Source organism: Megascapheus bottae, chromosome 7, assembly GCF_031878675.1.
Source record: "Megascapheus bottae isolate mThoBot1 chromosome 7, mThoBot2.hap1, whole genome shotgun sequence".
NCBI classification, from domain to species: Eukaryota; Metazoa; Chordata; class Mammalia; order Rodentia; family Geomyidae; genus Megascapheus; species Megascapheus bottae.
The window spans coordinates 40,156,600-40,179,666 of record NC_143515.1 but is presented as its reverse complement, the minus strand read 5'-3'; the positions used below and the strand labels follow the sequence as shown (position 1 = coordinate 40,179,666).

Sequence of the window (23,067 nt, the reverse complement as noted above, 5' to 3'; positions counted from 1 at the left end):
CAAAGCCAGCATGAGACTCTTATCTCCAAAGAACCACCAGAAACCAGAAGAGGCACTGTGGCTCAAGTGTTAGAGCACTAGCGTTGAGCTGAAGATCTCAGGGACAACACCCAGGCCTAGAATTCAAGCCCCATGCCTGCTACTCCCCTGCCCAAAACAAAAAAATACTATAAGGGAAGTTTTTCAGCACACTTCTTTGAGATATGTGCTATCACTATCACTATCCTGTGCAGAATTTCCAAGTACTGAGGCTACAAACATGTGCCACTCTACCTGGCCTTGTTTTTTAAATCTATAAATATTGTTTCAGAGAACATAAGTGATTTGTTCAACTATACACATAATTTAAACATAATATATACACACAATGACAGAACCAGTTTGGCCCATGCTTTATAATTCTATTTTTTAACTTATCTTCAGTTTTTATTGGTAATGGGAAAATGTTATAGGCTTTATTTCAGAATGTTAAAGGACAATAAAGTAGGTACATAATGGGATATAACTTTAGGAAAAACAATGACACCAAGATGTCATTTCCCCCAATACACTATTGACTTATCAAAAACAAAACCTGCTTTTCCATATTTTGTAGGTACGAAAAATGTCTAACAACACTTAAAATCTTTTACTAGAGCATGATTCTTTTTTTTTTTTTTTTTTTTTGCCAGTCCTGGACTTGAGTTCAAGGCCTGAGCACTATCCTTGGACTTTCTCAAGGCTAGAGCTCTACCACTTGAGCCTCAGCACCATTTCTGGCTTTTTTCTATGTATGTGGTACCGAGAAATTGAACCCAGGTCTTCGTGCATACTAGGCAAGCACTCTTACTACTAGGCCAAACTCCCGGCCCCTGATTCTATTTTTTATGGCACACATTTTCAATAATACCTTATTACACACACAATTTTTCATAATTATATGAAATAACTGACAGATTTTTCTTGTTGTCATTTTATAAATAAGGCACAGATGTTAAGTAACTTTCATATATCTGTAGAGCTATTAGGTATAACCCCGAGTTCTGTTTAGATATGAGAAGCCGACTGGGTAACTAAGGAGATATTAGGACTCACACTGCCTCAAAAATAAGTAGATACTGTCAGACAAGGACTGGCCATTCATAAACCACTTTAATGTAAACAGAGATTCATAGGAACAGACTGAAATTGCCACAAGAGAAAAGGAAGGAAAAAGGTACCGACTTCAGAATTTCTGTCCCCAGTATGACTACAGTAAAAAATAAAGAATAAAAGCTAATTGTTGGAACAGTTCAATATGAGAGTATGAGGTAAAGTATGTATTAAAAAACATACCCATTTTGAGGTCCTCCATCATTTATCACATTTAAATGAGATAATTGCTTTTTCAAGTGGAGTTTATAACTTGCATTAATTCTTAAAAATAACATCTGCAAAAGAAAGAAAACTAAGTTTCTTAAAGCTGTCCTTAAAGACCATGAGTTATAGTATTTTTTCTTTTTGTTTTTTTTTTTGTTGGTCATGGGACTTGGAACTCTGGGCCTGAGCACTGTCCTTGAGTTCTTCAGCTCAATACTAGCACTCTGCCACTTGAACCACAGCGCCACTTCCAGTTTTCTGGTGGTTAATTGAACCACAGCACTACTTTCAGTTTTCTGGTGGCTAACTAGAGATGAGTCTGAGGGACTTTTATGGCCTTGAACCTTGATCCTCAAATCTCAGCCTCCTAAGTAGCTAGGATTACAGGCATGAGCCACCACACCCAGCTTTACAGTATTATCTTAATATTTTAACTCCTTTCTTCTGACATATATTCCAAAATATTATCTGTTTTTTTTCCTTAGTTGACAAAAGCTTTTCTCCCTCTCATCAGTACTTCTTTGGGCAGTAAGATTGTCTGTTTACACACTGGAAGAATTTCTGTGGACATTTAAGTGGGATCAACCATGATGACAAAAACAATACATAGTGCAACGATTACAGTAACTAGAAACTTGATGGAGGAAAATAAAGACAATGAAAAAGGAAAACTTGTCATTATACTTTGAATTAATCAAATCATTTCAAAGTATCTAACTGTTCCTTCGTGCATATTTTAATACAATGGTCTAATAATTCTTTGAGAAACAGCTAACCTAAAATTATATACGATTAAACAAGGGAAATGATTTAGCACATATATTTTCTATGGGAAAAAGGTGTGTGTGCATAATTATATATGATGTTTGAGTAATTACTGGTATTCAGGTAGCAATAATGACAGAAGTCCTATAACTCGCACAGCTCTGATGAGAGTATTCTTTATATGACACAGATAAAAACACTAAAAACACCTACAACTTGCACAGCTCTGATGAGAATACCCTTTATATGATACAGATAAAAACACTAAAAAGAGTACCTATATGTCCAGCTTTATGAACTAGCTGTATTTCTTTCAAGTTAGAACTCAGATGGCAAATCTAGGTCAGAAAGTCAAAGGTAAGGGAATCTTACATATAGGGTGAAAAGGATGGGTTGGCTAGAGAGAAATAAGCTATAGATACCTTAGAAAATCCTCCCTATTTTACCATGATCCTAGCCTCAGGGAGCTAGATGGCATTTAATCATGGAGTTATTATGATTAAATTTTAAAAAAGGTAGTATCTACTACTGAATGTAAGCGTGAAGTTGCATAAGAAAGGAGACCAGTAGGAAAAAGGGTACATAAGAGATACTAAGACAGTTATTACCGCCCCCCCACCACAAAATACCATTTCTATTCACTCAACCAATTTTAGAGACAAACTAGTGAAAACCTATCTGAATGGCAAAAATACTAGTCAAAGTTAAACTCTTGTTAATTTAGTAAATTGAACTAGCAAATATGATAAAAAAACAGTTTAATTATGTGTTAATCTTATTAATTCCATCACTAATTTCTTCCATATTCACTTTGGATTATAATCACAGTAACTTATCTTTTATTTTTATAATTACTGACTGCACAACAAAGGATACTTTGAAATGGTAACAATCATATTGGAATTTGAATTAAACTTAATTATGGGGAATACATGCAAAAACATCTCAATTTTCATGAATATTACATGTCATATATACAGAAGTCATTTTGGGAATACCTGTGTCTGTTCTTCTGGCAGAAGATCAAATATAGCTTCATGCATTTTTGCCATTTGCTTACAAATATTCCTGAAACAGGCAGAAGGAACAGGAGCTTTCACCTCATACTGGCAGGGAAAAATAATGAAAATTATGCTTAGTTCTCTGCATCGTACATTGTCTCCAGTATTTCCTAAAGCATACTTTTGGCCCCTAAACATTTTTAACTCTGGCAAAAGGCTCAAGTTTATAATAATCATGATCTGTGCTAATTTTACAAATCCTAAGAACAATAACTTAATCTGTAGAACCAAACTGTGGCTGAGAACATAGGCTGCTTCCAATATTAAAACTGAGTACCAGGCCTTTAATCCCACCTTCTTAAATTTTTAGAGTGGAATTGTTAGCTCACAATTTATTCATTGTTGTAATATTTCTTTTTGTGACTACTGATGGATAGCTTGTTCATCCATTGATCAACTAATATGTATCTGGGTTACTTCTTTTTTGGAGATTGCTATTACGAATAATGCTGTGAACATCTGTGTGAAGATTCTTGTATGAAAAATATTTTCAGCCGGGCGAGGTGACTCACACGTGTAATCCTGGCTACTCGGGAGGCTAAGATCTGAGGATCTGGAGATTCTTATCTCCAATTAACCTCTTAAAAATGGAATATAGGGCTTGGCTCAAGGGTTAGGGGTAGCCTTGAGCTGAAGAGCTCAGGGACAACGCCCAGGTCCAGAGTTCAAGCCTCATCACCTACAATGTATGTGTGTTTGTGTATTTTTTTAAACCTTTCTTAGGACTGTATCTAGTGGGGAATTGTGCCATACATCAGTCTTAACATTTAACTGTTTTGGAAAACAATGAAATTATTTTCTAATTTTACAGTATCACTAGCAAAGAGTGAAGACTCCAATTTCTCCATCTTCTCATAAAAAATTATTGACTTTTTTTTCTAAGTCATCCTACTAGGTATGAAGCATCATTTCAATGGTAACTATTCTTAAATACTACTCTATATGGGGTTAAATAATGTCCCTTCAAAAACTCATGTCTGCTGTACACAGTGGCTCATGCCTATAATCCTTGCTACTCAGGAGGTTGAGATCTAAGGATCCAGGTTCATAGCCACCATGGGCTCTAAAGTCCATGAGACTCTTATCTCCAATTAACCACTAGAAAACCAGAAGTGGTATTGTGACTCAAGGGGTAGGGCAGTAGCCTTGAGCTGAAGAGTTCAGGGACAGCACCCAGGCCCAGAGTTCAAGTCCCTGACCACCACCAACAATAACAAAAAACAAAAAAAAAGTCATGTCTATCTGGTACTTCATGCGGTCATACCCTAAATTCATGAAAATAAGAGAAAAATTCAGACAGAGACACAGGGAAGGCCACCAGATGAAGACAGGTGAATACTGGTAAAGATGTAGCTACAAGCCAAGGAGTGACAGCAGGTAGAAGTTATAAAGAGCCAGAACAGAAGAGCTATAGGTACTTCCCTAGTCTTCAAAGACAGAATATCCTGACTGGCACCTTGATTTAGGAATTATTAGTAACTGAAACTGAAACAATTAATTGTTTTACGTCACCCAGTCATTTATTTGGACAGCACTAAAAAAACTACATACTCCCCACCCCTGCAAAGAAAAAAAGAAAAGAAAAAAAAAAAAACCTTTTATCCCTGCTTCTCATATATACATATATATATATTTTATTTTATTTTTTTTTTGCCACTCCTGAATGTGAGCTCAGGGCCTGGGCACTGCCCTTGGACACTTTTTGCTCAAGGCTAGCTCTCTGCCACTTGAGCCACAGTGCTACTTCTGGCTTTTTCTGTGAAAAATACCATTTTTCATTATACCTTCACTCCCATATTTCCTCAGTCATCTAAACTTGACACAATACTTTCAACCCTAAAAATTTGGTTCCTGCCACCACCCAAACTAGTATCATTCCTTTGAAATTTCTCTGTAAAAGTAATGGGCCGGGAGTTTGGCCTAGTGGTAGAGTGCTTGCCTAGCATGCACGAAGGCCCGGGTTCGATTCCTTGGTACCACATACGTGGAAAAAAGCCGAAGTGATGCTGAGGCTCAAGTGGTAGAGTAGTAGCCTTGAGAAAGTCTAAGGACAATGCTTAGGCTCTGAGCTCTGGCCCAGACTGGCAAAAAAAAAAAAAAGTAACATTTCTAAACATTAGACAGTATCTTTGTGGTTTGAGTTACACAAAAATTTCTTAGACTAGGATTTAAAACTCATGAACAGTAAAAGAAATAATGTTTTTGAAAATTAAAACTTCTCTTTAGAAGAAACCAATAACAAAATGAAAGGAGCTGGGCACTGTGGCTCATACCTGTAATCCTATCTACTCAGGAGGCTGAGATCTGAAGATCAAGGTTCAAAGCCAGCCAGGGCACAAAGGGACCTGAGACTCTTATTTCCAGTTAACTTCTAGAAAATGGGAAGTGAGGCTTGGCTCAAGGGTAGGGTAGTAGCCTTGAGCTAAAGAGCTCAGGGACAGCGTCCAGGCCAAGTTTAAGCTCCATGACCCACCCAAAAAAAAAAAAAAAAAAAAAGATAATCAGTAGATTACCTTATACAAATGGTTAAACACTTATACAAATAGTTAAAAGACATGTAATGGATAAAGGGCCTCTAAAGTAATATAAAGAATTTTAAAAACCCACTAAGAAAATGATTTTAAAAACTAAAAAACAAATGAACACTCTACTAACAAAAATATACAGATGGCAAACAAGCACATGAAAATATACTCAACTTATGAGATAGGTACATTAAAATCCCAAGCAGGCAGAGCAATAGCTTAGGGTGTAGTGTTTGCCTACCATATGATGCCATGGGTTTGATCCCCAATACTGGGGAAAAAAATACCCACAATGAGATACCATTCTTTATATAACAGCAAAAGACTAACATTAAAAACAGGAGCTTTATGTGTGGCAGACTGCTGTAATCCCAGCACTTGATAGGCTAAGATCAGTCTAAGCTGCACAGAGAGACTCTGTCTCAAAATCAAAACAGGCAGACCTTAGAAAGTTCCGTAAAAATAAGAACACCTAGAACTCTTCTTACTCCTGGCAGGGCTTTCTCAAGGCTAGAGCTCTACTGCTTAAGCTACAGCACCACTTTCAGCTTTTTTCTATGCATGTGGTACTAAGGAATCAAACTCAGGCCTTCATGCATGCTAGGCAAGCACTCTTTACCACTAGGCCAAACTCCTGGCAGAGCATCTTTTTCTTTTTCTTTTTTTTAATACTCATTTTAACATTTCATAATCCATAGTTAATCAGTGTTACTGCAAAGTAATTATGCTAAAGGAATGAAGAGCAAACCCAAACACTGAACATAGATGCTTATAGCATCTTTAATCATAATGGCAAGAATGTGGAGAAAACTCAAATGCCCTACTAAACGGTGACTGAACAAAGAAACAGTAATAGTACTCTACAATAAAAATGAAACAAACCACTGACATGTTATTACATCAACCAATTCCAAAAGCATTATGCTGAATAAAAGAAACCTGGCACAAGGTTCATTCATTTTGAATGATTCCACTAAAGGACATTCTGGAAAATACGAAAGTACAAGTACCCACAAGAATGTATGAGTAATCATAAGTGTGGTAGTTCTGTGGCTGTATATATCAAACCATATACTGAGTATAAATTATAGTTCAATAAACTGAGAGTCATGGCTTTCCAGTCTTTCCAATATATCCTCCCACTCTTGGATCACACAACCTAATGCAATAGCTAAACAGAACATTACTTTCATTACCATTAATAACATCAAAATGACAAGATTTGCTCAAGGTCATCCAATAACAAATATGTTACAAGCCTATATTTGACTTTATGTCTATTTGGCTATAAAACCCTGAAACAGAATTGGCTTCTAACACATTTACATGCTATTATATGGGAGATCTCCTCAACTTCATTTCCCCTAATCTCAGCTATTTTTAAAAGAAAATTGTTGATTTTTTTGTTATTATAAAGGTGATGTACAGAGGGGTTACAGGTAAAGAGTACAACTTTTTTTCATTTTTTTGGACAATATCACTCCTTTCCTCCTCTCTTCCAGTTAAAACCCAACTCTATATGTGTACTACAGCTATAAATCTTTCCCAGATTTCATTAACTACCTGGCAACCACATTTCCTAAAGCTTTAAAAGCTCTAGTGCACTGAATCAATTTCTTACTTCTAACAATCTGAATGCTCTATTTTTTTTTTTTGAGAACAAGATGGATGGTAGATTCACCTTTGTGTATCCCTCTACTACCTAACACACAGATTGCACATAATTTGAGTGAGTAAATACATGCACAATAGCTAGGAAAACATTAGCTGTTAGAGCATGACATGACTTTCATTTTACCCCAACAACCTTTGATTTATTAACCTAGATTACATTACTGTGTTATTCCTATCAAGACTGAATTTAAGGTAAGCAAAGAAAAAGCTAAAACTCAAATGAAATGCTTCTGCTATTTTGGTAGGAATTAAAAATGTACTTAAACCCTGGGAAGTGCATGAAGCAAAAAAACCAGGACAGAGAATGACAACGTAACTTATGAGTAGATCATAAATCCAAATGGCTAGGAAATAGAAGCCATCAGTGAGGAAGAAAGGAGAGAGAACTTTTATGTTATAGAAGACAGTTTGTGATAACTGGTTTTCAAAAAGAAGAGATAGCAGATGTGATAATGGGATGATAACTGGCGATGGAGAAATGTGTTCTTAGTTTATGGAATGCCATAATGTCTTAAATTTATTGTAAAATATTTATGCAAAATTAGCAAAGTATTAACTTAGGTGACAAATATGAACATACAGAAAACACAATGACAGATTAAAGTCAGAAAATGAAGGAATGCCTGAAATGTGGCCTAGTGGAAGAGTGCTTGCCTACCATACACAAAGCCCTGGGTTTGATTCCTCAATATGACATATATAGAAAAAGCCAGAAGTGGTACCGTGGCTCAAGTGTGAGAAAACTCGAGGAGCGTGCCCAGGACCTGAGTTCAAGCTCCAGGACTGGCAAAAAAAAAAAAAACAGGAAAAAAAAAACAGAAGCCAGGCATTCAAAGCAAACCTTATATTAATGACTAGCTTTATCAAAAGCATACATGAACTACTTTCTTCATTGTAAGCCTTACACTCTCCTTCATAAGCTGCAATGTTTAGTAATAAGAAAAAAAGTTCTCTCCCTCTAACTTTGAGTGCTTATCCAAAATAATTAGTTTGATTTGGGAAGTGAGCAAGGATATCTTAAGACAAACCTAGGGATAAGACAGAAAACATTAGGAAAAATGACTCCTGTCAGCATTCTTTTTTTTTTTTTTTTTTTTTTTTGTCGGGGCTTAAACTCAGCCTGAGTGCTGTCCCTGAGCTCTTCAGCTCAAGGATACCACCCTACCCTGGATCCAAGCCCCACTTCCCATGCTTTCTAGAGGCTAATTAAGAGTTTTAGGTCCTTTTGTGCCCAGGCTGGCTTTGAACCTTGATCCTCAGATCTCAGCCTCCTGAGTAGCTAGGATTACAGGTGTGAGCCACTTCGCCTGACCCTCTCAGCATGTTTTAAAGAAAAACTTATCTTGTTGGGCACTGATGGCTCAAGCCTGTAATCCTAGCTAATCAGGAAGCTGAGATTTGAGGATCACAGTTCAAAGCCATCCCAGACTGAAAAGTGTATGAGACTTATCTCCAATAAAACACTCAGATAAAGTTGCACAGTGTGCTGTGTTTCAAATAGTAGATCACTAGCCTTGTGCAAAAAGAGGACAGTGCCTAGGGCCAGGAAAAGAAAGAAAGGAAGGAAGGGAGGAATGGAGAGAGAGAGGGAGGGAGAGAGGGAAGGAGAGAGAAACAGACAGAGAGAGAAAGAGAGAAAGAGAGGAGGAGAGAAGGAGAGAGAGGGGGAGGGAGGGAAGGCGGGAGAGAGGAGGAAAGGTAGGAAGGAGGGAGAGCGGGGAAAGGAAGGGAAGGGATGGGACATCAATGACCCTTAATAAGCAGATGAACCTCGAAGTCCCTGACCCCAACTAATAAAACGGTAACTAAATGTACCAGATGTTGAAACAAAGGGGAACACTTATTCTAAGGTAAAAACCTTTTTCATCATAGATGCCTGAGATGTTACAGCACTCATTGAACCTGTATCAGATGTGCCTGTACCTGTGTCTGGGTTGCATATTATCTTTCCACCTTAACTTTGCTTTGCTATACTCTATCATTATCTGTCCTCAAATTAATTTTTGTGACATCATAAACTCAAGACAGAGCCCAGGCAGAGACCTCCACCTTAGAATAACACTGGTAACTGATCTGAAAACATTACTAGTTCCATTGCTTAACATTTACTTTATTTTATATTGTTAGCAGTCTATAGCCCTCTGCCTTGTTAGATAGTTAACTTCTTGAAGGCAGATATGCATTAAACATAAACTATTTCCGGGGCCTGGAATTTGGCTTAGTGGTAGAATGCTTGCCTGGCACGCATGAAGACTCAGCAAAAAATAAAAATAAAAAAACAAACTATTTCCAACAATAACATTGGTTCTCAAATTGTGATCTGGTGATTTGCTTTCAAAGGCGCCAGAAAGCAAAACCAATTTACATAAGATGTTATTATTATTACTATTATTTTATTCTATTTTTATTTTTTTGCCAGTCACGGGGCTTGTACTCAGGGCCTGAGTACTGCCCTTGGTCTACTTGAGCCACAGCATTACTTCCAGCTTTTTTCTATGTATTTGGTACCAAGGAATCGAACCCGGGTCTTTGTGCATACTAGGCAGGCACTCTACCACTAGGCCAAACTCCCAGCCTATTCTTATTATTTGTTTATTTATTTTTGGTGCTGGGCCTGGATGCTGTCCTTGGCATTTTTTGCTCATTACATGAGCCACACTTCTACTTCCTGCCTTTTTGGCAGTTAATTGGAGGTAAGAATTTCACAGACTTGGCAACCCAGACTGGCTTAAAAACAAGATCCTCAATCTCACCCTGCTAACTAGCCAGGATTATAGGTGTGAGCCATTAGTGCCTGGACATTTATTAGTTTTTACTCTGATTTTCTCATGAATGATTTTTTAGGATGAAATGTTGAATGCTAATACGTGTTTGTCCTTTTTTTTTTTTTTTTTTTTTTGGTGGGTCATGGGGCTTGAACTCTGCCTGGGTGCTGTCCTTGAGCTCTTCAGCTCAAGGCTACCACCCTACCCTTGAGCCAAGCCCCATGTCCCCTTTCTAGAGGTTAATTGGAGATAAGAGTCTCAGGTCCTTTTGTGCCTGGGCTGGCTTTGGACCTTGATCTTCAGATCTCAGCTTCTTGAGTAGCTAGGATTACAGGTGTGAGACACCACGCCCAGTGTGTTTGTCCATTTTTGTGTTTTTAGATTGCTTAGTTTTAATTTTTAGCATGTTTATTGGTAGGTACAAATTTCATTAAAAGCTCTTTGGTCTTCAATCATTTTTAAGAATGTAAAGGGTTGGACAGTGTTTGCTAGCAAATGTGAAGCCCTGGGTTTGATCCCTTGGTATACTTTCTGTAGAAAAAGCCAAAAGTGGTGCTGTGGCTCAAGTGACAAAACACTAGCCTTGAGCAAAAGTGCTCAAGAACAATGCCCAGGCCCTGAGTTCAATCCCAAAACTGTCAAAAAAAAAAAATGTAAAGGGCTCTTGTGACTAAAGCTTAAAGTTTAAGAACTATTAAACAAATGCAGTACTATGCCATTTTACAGGATTGGGTCATGTCTGTATATGAAGGGCCACTACTTTATCTTGCTTCTATGTAATTCCTAAGTGTCTGCTCTTCTGCTTTTTCAGAGTCTGAAGGATACAAGTACAGAGAGAGAAAAAACAAAAGCAGATTGTGCTTAATAAGGTTGTTCTAAATATGATCTTGGGCAAAAAGTATACATTTAACCCTCAAATATTCAAGATTCTCTTTAAGACAAGGACTGGAACTCAGGGAAAGGAAAAAGTAAGGAATAAAACAAAAAGATTCGTGACTGATTAAGTGCCATTTTTCTGAAGATATACTCCTGGTATACTTAAAATTTTGGAGAGAATAATTGTTTACTTAACAAAGATCTGGAAGTAGAGCCTGGCAATTAACCTCTAGAAAAAAGAAGTGGGCTTGGTTCAAGGGTAGGGTCGTAGCCTTGAGCTGAAGAGCTCTGGGATAGCACCCAGGCTGAGTTCAAGCCCCATGACCCATGGCGGGGGAAGGGGGAGCTGTTAATGGAGTTGTGATTCAAGTTCTGCAGAACGATTCTTTAGCAAAAGAAGCTTTAGGGACAGCACACAGGTCCTGAGTTCTAACCCCAGTACTAAAAATAGATCTATGAAGGAAATAAGAATATCTCAGGTGGTATTATCATTCCAGAAAAGTCAAGTAGCATACTTTAACCTTAAATATTACGTTTCCCCCCCCCCTTTTTTTTTGCCAGTCATAGGGACTGAACTCAGGACCTGAGCACTGTCCTTGGACTTTCTCAAGACTAGAGCCCTATCACTTGAGCCACAGCAATACCTGCAACCACTTCCAGTTGTTCTTTTTTTTTTTTTTTTAATGTATGTGGTACTAAGGAATCAAACCCAGATCTTCATGCTTGCTAAGTAAGCACTCTTACCAGTAGGTCTCTTCCCCACCTATTTTTATCTTTGTCCTTATAATTCTTTCTCCAGAGGGCTTTCAAACTAAAGCTTGTTTGTTTCTAAAGAGGAACCCTTCTGTGAATGTAGCCAACATAAAATATTCCTGTGAATAGTTTGTACCTTCTCTGGAATCATCTCTTCTTAGGCGTCAAGCCTTCTAGAATGTTTATCAAGTATCTGGGGCATCCGAACATTTTACTGAGCTGTCTGCTAAACTCTAGGAATTATATTTCTTAGGCAATTATGGGTTAGACCACTGTGGGTGATCTTTGCCATGGCAAATGGTCAAAATTCCATGAAAAAAAAGTTAAAAATTCTATCAACGGGTAAAGATTTATAGAAAATTAAGGTCCTCTTATCACACATATATATAGGAATCTGTAACATATGAAGTCATAATGTGTTTAAGCAAAGCTTAATGATTTCCATAAATCATTACCTTTGATAACAGCTTGTCAAATAAGCTATCCATTATCGCTACAAGCTTGGCTGATATTTCAGCTATGTGGTCATGGTAATCCTGTAATGAGAAAAAAACAGAATTTTAAAGTTTTTGAGACACATCCCAAAAAACTTCAACATTTAGAAATTAAATATATGAATGCCCATAGAAAATACATGACAAAGTACCTTAGTGATGTGATCAAAATGCCTAAGCATGTTATATTGCTTAGGTGGTAGGCGAGCTTCAAAATGAGCCCGGATCACAGGAATGTAGTGCACAATTAACTGCAAACACCTCGAAGAAAGAGCTGAAGATTCAGGAGGTTGATACATAATGGAAAAACAAAAAAAGTTGTTCTTTGATTTTAATTAATTATCAAATTACGTAAAAAATGTCAATTTTATACAGGCCCAAGTTCATAAATGAAGAACACCATGGTACAAAGCAACATATTGCATTTTCTGCAAGAAAATACTTTGATACTAAACAATATAATGAGCATGTTGCTTTCCCAATGAACTTGAGTTATAAGTATTATCAGTATAAGGATGTTCATTCCAATACTGTTCACTCCAAAATCATCTTATATCATCCAATACTGTTTACTCCAAAAACATCATCTTAACACCTTAGCATGTGGATCAAATGCAAGAATCCATACCCAAATTTTTTGTAGTTATGGTTTTTAGTCCAACAACTTGCAGTGCACCAGCTCCAAGAACTAACTGGCAACTTCTTGAGTTGAAGTACTAACAAAAGAAGAAAAAAAAAAACTCAATAATTCATTAAAGATCATCTTTTCTATGATGACAATGTCTTAACTATCTTAAAAATAAATTCCTCTTTCTGCTTACTCAGGGACCATAGTTTTCTAGTGGAAGCAATTAGGATCTGTTTATGCAGTAATAAAAAAGAGACCAGTATTCTCAATGATAATATTTATGTCTGTAAGGAAAAAAAAGTGAGAAATTCTAAAAATCAATTCTTAGAAAGTAACCCTTAATTTGTATTCACAAAACTCCACTTTCTATCATCCTTACTATAAAAATCCTATTTTCAAAAGATTAAAAATCTTTCTTGACTAAGTCAAACTCAGAACAATATCAATTAACAGAGTAGAGATCTAAAAAGAATAAGGCCTTTCTTGTAAACTAGTTATTAAAAGTATCCATGAATATGAGTTGACTGATAAAATTATCACCATATTGTCATTCTCTTATCAGTGGTTCTGAAAGAATGATGTAAGAAAAATCTCTAACCTTAGTGAGATGAATTTTGTAAAGTTCAGTGAATTCCTTCCATGCACATTTGAAAACAGTCCAGGTTTTTTGACCTAAGTGGCCTCAGTCATGTTCAGCACCTAACGAACAAATCATCTCCTGTCTCCAATGTCATTAACAAGACTATGGATGAGGAATTTCTATAAACATGGAGGGGAAAGGAAGCAAGAAGCTCTTTTTCCAGTAGCATGATGTGATGCAACCACGAACAATACCACATACTCAGTGTCTTAAAGATAACTTTAAAGTGTGTTAGAGTTTAATCCTCCAATTATTTTTTTCCATAAAGGAGTAAAGTCATACACACCTTTAACAAATCTGATAGACGGGTAAGCATGTCAGTAGTAACAGATGGGATGTTATCCACACATTGGCAATATTCAAGGATAATTCTTATTAACAGCAATACAGTTCTATAAAAAAGGAAAGATGATTAATAAGGCAACCAAACCAAAACTTTAACTGATAGGGGCACATAAATATCAATAGTTACCATTTCAATGTATTTCTGAGTTTATGCTGGTCTTGGTAAATGTTAAACTATACCTATATAATTTACCTTATAAGTGCAATAGGTCTCACTCTAATTGAGGCAAGAGCAGTGCCTAGAACTTTTAAGAGGGTACTTACCCTTGGCATTGTACAACTGTAGAATCAGTACTTATATGACATTAATGAGAGGCTTATCAAATTTTATTCTATGAGCATGGCAGTCTTTAGAAAGCCTCTTCATTAAGTAAATATTCCATTCTTAGGCCAATTCAGAAAAACTGATAAAAAGTCTAGCCAATATTTCTGCATAATTATGTAGTTGGCCCTCAAGTGTAACTCTAAAATTAATGAAGAAAATCTAGTCCAGATTTTCTTACTGAGATAGAAAAGAAGCTATAGTAGCTTCTAAGAACCAAACATGATTAGTTATTAGCTCAATAAAATCACACACTCCTGGAAGATTAAGTAAAATTGAAATTAAAGGGTAAGAAACTATTACAGGATATATAAGCTTACTACAGAACTCAGAACTGAGAAAGCCATACAAACTTTACAAATGTCTGCACAACCTAGATACATAAGGTCATATATGATGAGACTAAATGAAAGGATCTCTAGGATATGAAACAAGAGCTTTATCTTGAGTGATTGTTGTTATTAATGTACTATGTTATTTCTCTTCTCCTTTGTTGCCCTTTGGTTAATATCCTGTTGTTACTGTATATGACTCTGTTACCTGGTATATTGTATACACACTTATTTGTTTGAGTTTTTTTTTTTTTGGTGGTGGTGGTGGGACTTGAACTCTGGGCCTGGGCACTGTCCTTGAGCTCTTCAGCTCAAGGCTAGCGCTCTACTCCTTGAGCCACAGCACCACTTATTTGTTTATTTGAAATAGGAAAGGGAAGGGGGGAAAACAAGATGATTGGGAGGGGTTTGGGGGAAGGAAATTCGGACAAAAATATGAGAAGGGGTATCGATGTGTGAGAAGTAATGCACCTACTATCTGGTGAATGTAACTGTAACCCCTCTATACATTACCTCAATAATAAAAAATAAAATGAGAAAATAAAAATGTCTGCAAGATATCAGGAAGCAGAGATATCCTGCAGATAATATCTAACCTTTGTGACAGGTTATTTGTCAGGTCATATATTACACTCTATGTATTACTACCCATGCATACTTCTAGAGCCTGCTCTACTTGGCTTAAGTATACTTGTATATATTTTATATTCTTCCCTTGGATGATATAATAGTTCCCCTTAATTCAAGGAGTTCTGATTATTTTCAATAGCCTTTTTTGCTTCAAGTCAGAAAACCAGAACAGTCAATAAGAACAACTTCCATTCAAGTACATGAAGTACAACCTATTAATGGATAGATTGCAGGGGTGAGATTATAAGGAGGCTGAAAAGAGGTTTGCCCTCACAGAAACAAAGGAACAACTATAGAGGAGAAAAGATAGGCAGTTCTGGTTCTACTTCTCACAGCTGAATATAGATTGAAAGGAAAATAATTCAATTTTACACATACTTTTTAGGTGTTTATATGTGGTTAAAAAATAAAAATGGTTGATTCCCTATCTATGGAAAACTCAGAATTTAACCAAAGAAAAACATTCATAAAGAAGTAATTTTAAGACTGAGAGATCTTTATCAGCAATACATCAGACAAAGGCCTAATATCTGAAATATACAAGGACTTCCAGCTCAAGAAACTAACCTCTCCTCCAAAGTTAACAAATCATTAAATGGGCAAAAGGAGCTAAGGAGAAACGTCTTAGACAAAGAAGAAATACATGATGAAATGCTCATCATCCCTGCCCATCAAGGAAATGCAAATCAAAACAACTCTGACATCCCACCTCACCCCAGTTAGACAGGACAACATTGTCAATTCAACAACAAATGTCAGCAGGCAGGTATACTGTTGGTGGAAATGTAAACAGGTACAATCACTCTAAATAGCTGTCTGGAGGTCCTCAAAGAATTAATCATACAATCTTCCCTAAGACTCAGCCATACCACTCCAGGTGTCTACCCAGAACATCATAAGCAGGATACCATAAAGACCCTTGCACATGCACATCCACATTCATTGCTTCACAATTCACAATAGCCAAGTTATGGACACAGCCCTAATGTCCTATAACAGATGAATGGATCAAAAAAATGTGGTACCTGTATGCAATGGAATTTTACATAGCCATTAGAAAGAATATTATGTCATTTGGAGAGAAATGGATGGCCCTAGAACAACTCATGTTAAATGAGGTAAATAAGGTAAGCCAAGCTCAGAGAGACAAACAGTGCATTTTTTTCTCTCATATGTGGAAGTCAGACTCAAAATACACTGGGACATGATAAATTATATGGGACTTTTGGCAGTCACACACAGTGAGACCAACAGAGGATATTCTGTCATGAGAAAGGGTAACAATGTTTGTTATGCACTTTCTATCTGGTGAATATAATGTAACCGTTCTATTAACACAATAAAAATATTTTTTAAAAAGTACAATACCTAGGTGTATCTGATTGTATAAAATAATACTTACCAAAATAAACTGTAGGAAATGGAAACGAGAGGGTTTGTCTATTTTTGTTTTCTTTCCTTTTTGTCCTCTTTGTTTATATATCTTTGGGAGTGTAAGGGAAGGCACCCCAATGGAGGGACAGAGTGAACAGAGGTAGCAATATTGTATTCACTGGTCACTCTGTGTAAATGAACTATATAGTTTATGGGTGGTGATAAGAGAGAAAAAATGAGAGAAGTGAGGGAAGATGTAGAATGTCCAAAAAGAAATGTACTCTTTACCTGACTTATGTAATGTAATCCCTCTATACATCACCTTTATAAAAATAATTCAAAAAATTTTTAAATAATTCTATAATATTGCTACGTGTCAGGATAGAGGCACATGGAGTTACTTTCTTCCTGGAATGGTGGCTTCTTCAATAATAAGCAAAGAATAAAAATGAAAATGAATGTTGATCTATGTATTGAGAATCAGACCAACAGCTCTAATCCTGATTTCATTTGGATCACTTCATGTTAACCATTTAATCTTCTAAGCTCAATTCACTTAACTGACAAAAGGAAACAATAATCCCTGAACGTCTATTTCATAAACTGGTGGTAAAGATCAAATGAGATCATACACATGGAAGTATTTCAACTGTAAAGTGCTATTTAACCTGGGTGTACACATCTGCAATTTCAGCAGCTGGGATGTCAAGACAGGAAGATAGTGAGATTGAAGTATATCTAGGCAATATAATGAATTCCAAGGCCAGCCTGGACTATATGAGAGCTTGTTTCACAGAATTTTTTCTTCAAAAAAAAATCTTTTGAAAAAGAATATGAAGTCATTTTTTTTCTTTGTTGGTTGTGGGGCTTGAACTCTAGGCCTGCAAAGGCTCAAGATTAGTGCTCTACCACTTCCCATTTTCTGATGGTTAGTTATAAAAGATTCTCACAGACTTTCCTGCCCCATGGACTGGCTTCCAGCCACAGGATTTATATTTCAGTCTCCTCACTAGTTAGGATTACCAGGGTGAGCCACTGCACAGCAAAGATACCACTTTAATTACCGATTTTAACAAAAGTATATAATACCAGACATATAATACTAGAACTGTTTGGTTTGTAGTTAATTTGATGTAGTTAGTAAGATATGTTTATTGTTAAGAGAATAAAGGATCAATAACAAAAAGGGATGATAGAGCTGAGAAGGTGGCTTAGTGACAGAGTGCTTGTCTGGTATGAATGAAGCCCTGGGTTCAATTCCTCAGTACCATATAAACAGAAAACGTGGAAGTGGTGCTGTGGCTCAAGTAATACAGATTTGAGCAAAAGAAATTCAGAGATAGTGCTCAGGCCCTGAGTTCAAGCCCCAGAACTGGAAAACAAAAACAAAAACAAAAACAAAATCCCTACTACAGGCTAAGAGCATGGACTAGTACTAGTGCTAGAGTGCTTGCCTAGTATGCATGAAGCCCTGGGTTCCATTCCTCAGTACCACATACACAGAAAAAGCAGGAAGTGACGTTGTGGCTCAAGTGGTAGAGTGCTAGCCTTGAGAAAGCTCAAAGAAAAAGACAGTGCCCAGTTCCTGATGTCAAGCCCCAGGACTGGCAAAAAAATAAAAATAAAAATAAAAACAAATACAAGCAGTAGGTGCTAAAACTATGTTAAATGCCTTATAGCAATACTTGTTTAATTTTCAAAATGATCCAAACATACTTTGGGTATGACAGCTCAGGTGGTAAAGCACATGTTTAGCAAGCACAGGTCTTAAGTTCAAACCTTAATAATGCCCAGGGGAGGAGGGGAGGAGACCAACAATCACAGTAAGAACCTGGGATGATAACAACATCATGTAGCCACTATGGAATACCTACATTTCTTTTTTTTTTTTTTTTTTTTCCCGCCAGTCCTGGGCTTGAGCTCAGGGCCTGAGCACTGTCCTTGGACTTTCTCAAGGCTAGAGCTCTACCACGTGAGCCTCAGCACCACTTCCGGCTTTTTTCTATGTATGTGGTACTGAGGAATCGAACCCGGGTCTTCATGCATGCTAGGCAAGCACTTTAACCACTAGGCCAAACTCCTGGTCCCATACCTACATTTCTTATAAGAAATATCAAACTCTTTGTAAAATTGGTGTAGTTCCTAATAAATAAAGCACCACTAATATATAAGGAAATAAAAGGGAATCTATTAAATTTCTTTTAAAAACTTCGTAAGACTTAAGATGGTTGATCAAAATTTCCAATAGATGTCAAGAGGGAACTAAAACACTTTATAATTGATTTAACTAATTAAAAAAAAAAAGGGACTCACCCAACAACAGCATACTGTTGTCCCTCTACAATGAGAACTTCAGCTGGTTTCCTTTCTTCCATAGCTAAACAATGAAACAAATAAATTACAGAGAAATAGGCTAATGGTCAAACAAAATAATGGAGAGAAAAATGAAAAGAGTTCAAATTTTAGAGACTGGAGTAATCTAATTTCTGAAATTAAATATCTACTTTGTGAAAAGTAATGTAACATAGTAAATAAAGCATATTGGGTTTTGAATTAGATTTAGATTGGAGTCTCCCTGCCCCCCCCCAAAAAAACACAAAATGAATCTTCTACAACTCCCAGATAGATTAAAATAACAATCTCTAATTTATCTTCACTCCACAGCTATCATAGTATCATCCACTCTTCCTCCCCAGTCAATCTTACTGAAAAAGTACAGTGTAGTTCAATCCCTTAGCACTGAACTGCACTGTCATGTCAATGAAACACTATGATTATGAATGATTCCTACATGTTAAATAGTCAATATTTGTATTTTATTAGCTCTTGTAGAATAACTGCATTTTTTGCAAATGTTTACAATTTAGAATTGTTTCTACGGAAAAAAAATGTTAAACTTTTATTAACTACAAAACTTTGAAATAATGTAACTTCCTTCTCTTAAAAAATATTTCAGAACTTCATAATTTTTAAGTGTACTTAAAATCACTTATCCCCAAACCAGACCTAACCAAAAATAGAATTTATAGACCAATCTCTTTGGACAGAGAAGCAAAACTCGTTAATAACTGAATTCAAGAACTAATTTTTAAAAAATCATGGACAGTAATCAAGCAGGATTCATTCCAGGAAACAAGGCTTTTTAATACACATAAATCAATAAATGTAATACAACACATCATCAGACTCAAAGAGGAGAATCACATGATCATTTCAATATATGTAGAAAATACCTCTGAATAAATCAAGTACCTTGCCCTTGAGAAACTAGGAATATTTGGAATATTCTTCAAAATAATACAGGTTCTTTATGACAAAGCTGACGCCAACATCATACTAAATGATGAAAAACTAAAACTATTTCCTTTTAAATGAGGAACAAGACAAGGATTTCTACTTTTCCACTACATTTCATTATAGTACTGAAATTCCTAGCTAAATCAATAAGGCAAAAGAAAGGCATAGGAGGATCCAAGAAAGCAAGTCAAAAAGACGTTAGGAAGTGAAGAGACCTTCTAACGCTTGAAGTGCCAGAATATGGTAAAAATGACAATACTGTAAAGGCAATCTACAAATTACTATCCATCAAAATAAAAATGTTATTGTCATTCTTCACTGAAAGAAAACAATTTAAAAAATTCATATGGAACCACAAAGCCCTAAACTCACAAAAGCAATCCTGGAGGTGGGGCAATATCCAGAAGAAATAAATCCACAGACCTATAGCCATCTAATATTTGGTAAAGGAGCAAAAAATAAGCTGACTAAAAAGAGAGCATAAATGGTGCTGAGCAGAATGGATATGCATATGTAGAAAATTGAAATTGGATCCCTATCTGTCAATTAAAAATGGATCAAGGACCTCAGAATTGGAACTATGAAACTACTGTAGGACCTCTTAGTACATGCAGAATCTTTCTGAGGGTCAGCAAATCAAAGAATTGACAAATAGGATTACATCAAAGTAAGAAGTTTCTGAATGGCAAAGAACAAGCTAAAAAGACAGCCTAAATAATGGGAGAAGATATTTGCCAACTATACAACAAACCTAATATCCAGAATCCACAAAAAGCTCATGGAACTAAATTCAATTAACAAATGGGCAAATGAGCTAAATAAACTTCCCAGAAAAAGTAGTAAAAGTGGCAGACAAATGAAAAAATGTTCAACCTTTTTTTTTTTTTTTTTTTGGCCAGTCCTGGGGCTTGAACTCAGGGCCTGAGCACTATCCTTGGGCTTTCTCAAGGCTAGAACTCTACCACTTGAGCCTCAGCACCATTTTTTTTTTCTATGTATGTAGTACCGAGGCATCAAACCTGGATCTTCATGCATGCTAGGCAAGTACTCTACCACTAGGCCAAACCTCCGGCCCCAGAAATGTTCAACATTTCTGACCACAAAAGGAAATACAAATAAAGACAACACTGAGATTCCATCTCACCACAGTTAGAATAGTCTTCAAGACTACAAACAATAACAGAAAACTGGAAATGGTGCAGTGGCTAATGTTACAGTGCTTGCTTTGAACTGAAGTGCTCAGGATAGCGCCCAGTCCCAGAGTTCAAGCCACACAACCGACCAAAACAGAAAAAACAAAAAAAAAACAAAACTAAACACAGAATTTACCCAAAGAGGGCCAGGAGCAAGGCCTAGTGATTGTGCAGTGTAAATGGAAGCCCTGGGTTCGAATCCTTGGTACCATATACAACAGAAAAGGCTAGAAGTGGTGCTGTGGCTCAATGAATAGAGTGCTAGCCCTGAGAAAGCCCAAGGATAGTAGTCAGATCGTGAGTTCAAGCTCCAGGACTGACAAAAAAAGCAAAAAAAAGAAAAAAGAAAAGAATTTATCCTGCAATACCACTTCTTAAAGCCAGCTGCAAACTATGTTCACTGTTGCACTATTCAACATAGCCCAGGGATGGAAACAGGCTAGATTTCCTTAAATGGATGAATCAATCAGGAAAATGTGTTATGTATACATAATGGAATTATATTCATCATTAGGAAGAAAATTATACCATCTGAAAAGACAAGGATGGAGGTCCAGAGAGACAAAAGACACATATTTTCTCTCATATGTAGAAGCCAGAACTAATTTTTAAATGTTTAAGTAAACATATACAAGGTTGCATATAAGCATATATAAATATATTAACCCAGGCTGGAAGTCTGGTCTTGTGGTAGAGTGCTTGTCTAGCATGCACGAAGACCCGTGTTCAATTCCTCAGTACTGCATACATAGACAAAAGCCAGAAATGGCACTGTGGCTCAAGTGGTAGAGCTCTAGCCTTAAGAAAGCCTAAGGAAAGTGCTTAGGCCCTGAGTCTAAGACTAGCAAAACAAAAACACAAAACAAAAACAAAAAGACCATATATATATATAGATATGTGTGTGTGTGTGTAATATATATGTATATGTAAACCCAATATGATACTTGCAGTGGAGAATTAAAATAGCACAATTCCTTAGAAAAACTAACTCAAGATCTAATAAAATGAATAACAAAAATCTGGCACTTAAAGGGGAGGGGGTATCAAAAGGAGGAGGATAGATGAATGAAGAGAAGGGGGAATGCGGTAATAATCAATGCATATTCAACGAAACTAGGAAATAGAGGAAGGACTAGGTTGGGAGGGATGTAGGGAGAATGATGAAAGGAGTGACATCAAGATGAATCACAATGATTTGTTGAATGGTAACTCTTTTGTACAACTATATAAGGATAATAAAATGTAATTTTAAAATTTAGCATTCATAAATTACGAATATTGAAAGAATATGTAACATACCCCCTGTTTTTTTTTCAGGTAAAGAAATCTTTCCATCTGATATAGCATCAACAAGATCTTGAAATTCTGCAGGAACATCAGCTTGCTTCCAGCGTTCATTGTCTAAAAGAAGGCTATTTAAAAGATGAAAGGAAGGTATACTTTTATTGTATTTCAAAAATACTTTCTTCTGTTTTTGTTTTTGGTGTTTTGACGCAGTCTCCCTTACTGACCTCCATTTTGGGATTCTCCTGTCTCAAGCTTAGGCTAGGGTTACAGGCATTAATTCAGCTTAATAACATTTTCGTTGGTAAATAATAGTATGTTTTAAAGGCTTACACCTTAAGGAATTGGAACCTTTCATGGGTAGAAACAATACTTTTAGAAAGTATTTTAATGTCTCCTAGCCTAACCAGAAGAGTGAGAAAATAAATTACTTAGGTGACAAAAGCATTAAAGTTCTTCCTGATAAGTATGGTAATCGAAGTACACATTCTAATTACATTTGGAGGCTAAGAAATAATGACTTTAGTTTCACATTCTGCTTTAACTTAAAAAAGGAAAAAGAGTTCATGATAATGGCCATTCTAACTGGAGTAAGGTTCAATCTCAAAGTTGTTTTGATTTGCATTTCTTGTATGGCCAGAGATGTCGAGCATTTCTTCATATGTCCATAGGCCATTTTTATTTCCTCTTCAGAGAAATCTCTTTTTAAGTGTTTAGCCCACCTTTTAATGGATGACTGTTTCAGGTTTTGTTTAGGAGAGATTCAATTTT

General features: G+C 36.3%; 1 protein-coding gene across 4 annotated transcripts in view; it reads right to left on the bottom strand.

The window, feature by feature from the left end:
* Vps54 (VPS54 subunit of GARP complex) overlaps nucleotides 1–23,067 on the bottom strand; it is a 73,721-nt gene that overhangs the window by 5,028 nt on the left and 45,626 nt on the right. For 3 of the 4 annotated variants that reach the window (XM_090336821.1, XM_090336823.1, XM_090336822.1), the window contains exons 15-22: nucleotides 22,312–22,424; nucleotides 18,836–18,899; nucleotides 13,806–13,911; nucleotides 12,880–12,967; nucleotides 12,404–12,525; nucleotides 12,213–12,293; nucleotides 3,102–3,209; nucleotides 1,315–1,409 (exon numbers count right to left, since the gene is read on the bottom strand). In XM_090336821.1, coding sequence (XP_090192947.1) covers nucleotides 1,315–1,409; nucleotides 3,102–3,209; nucleotides 12,213–12,293; nucleotides 12,404–12,525; nucleotides 12,880–12,967; nucleotides 13,806–13,911; nucleotides 18,836–18,899; nucleotides 22,312–22,424 — 777 coding nt within the window. Of the gene's footprint in view, nucleotides 1–1,314; nucleotides 1,410–3,101; nucleotides 3,210–12,212; nucleotides 12,294–12,403; nucleotides 12,526–12,879; nucleotides 12,968–13,477; nucleotides 13,579–13,805; nucleotides 13,912–18,835; nucleotides 18,900–22,311; nucleotides 22,425–23,067 lie in introns of those variants that run through there. The other variant, XR_016536244.1, reaches the window with a different exon arrangement.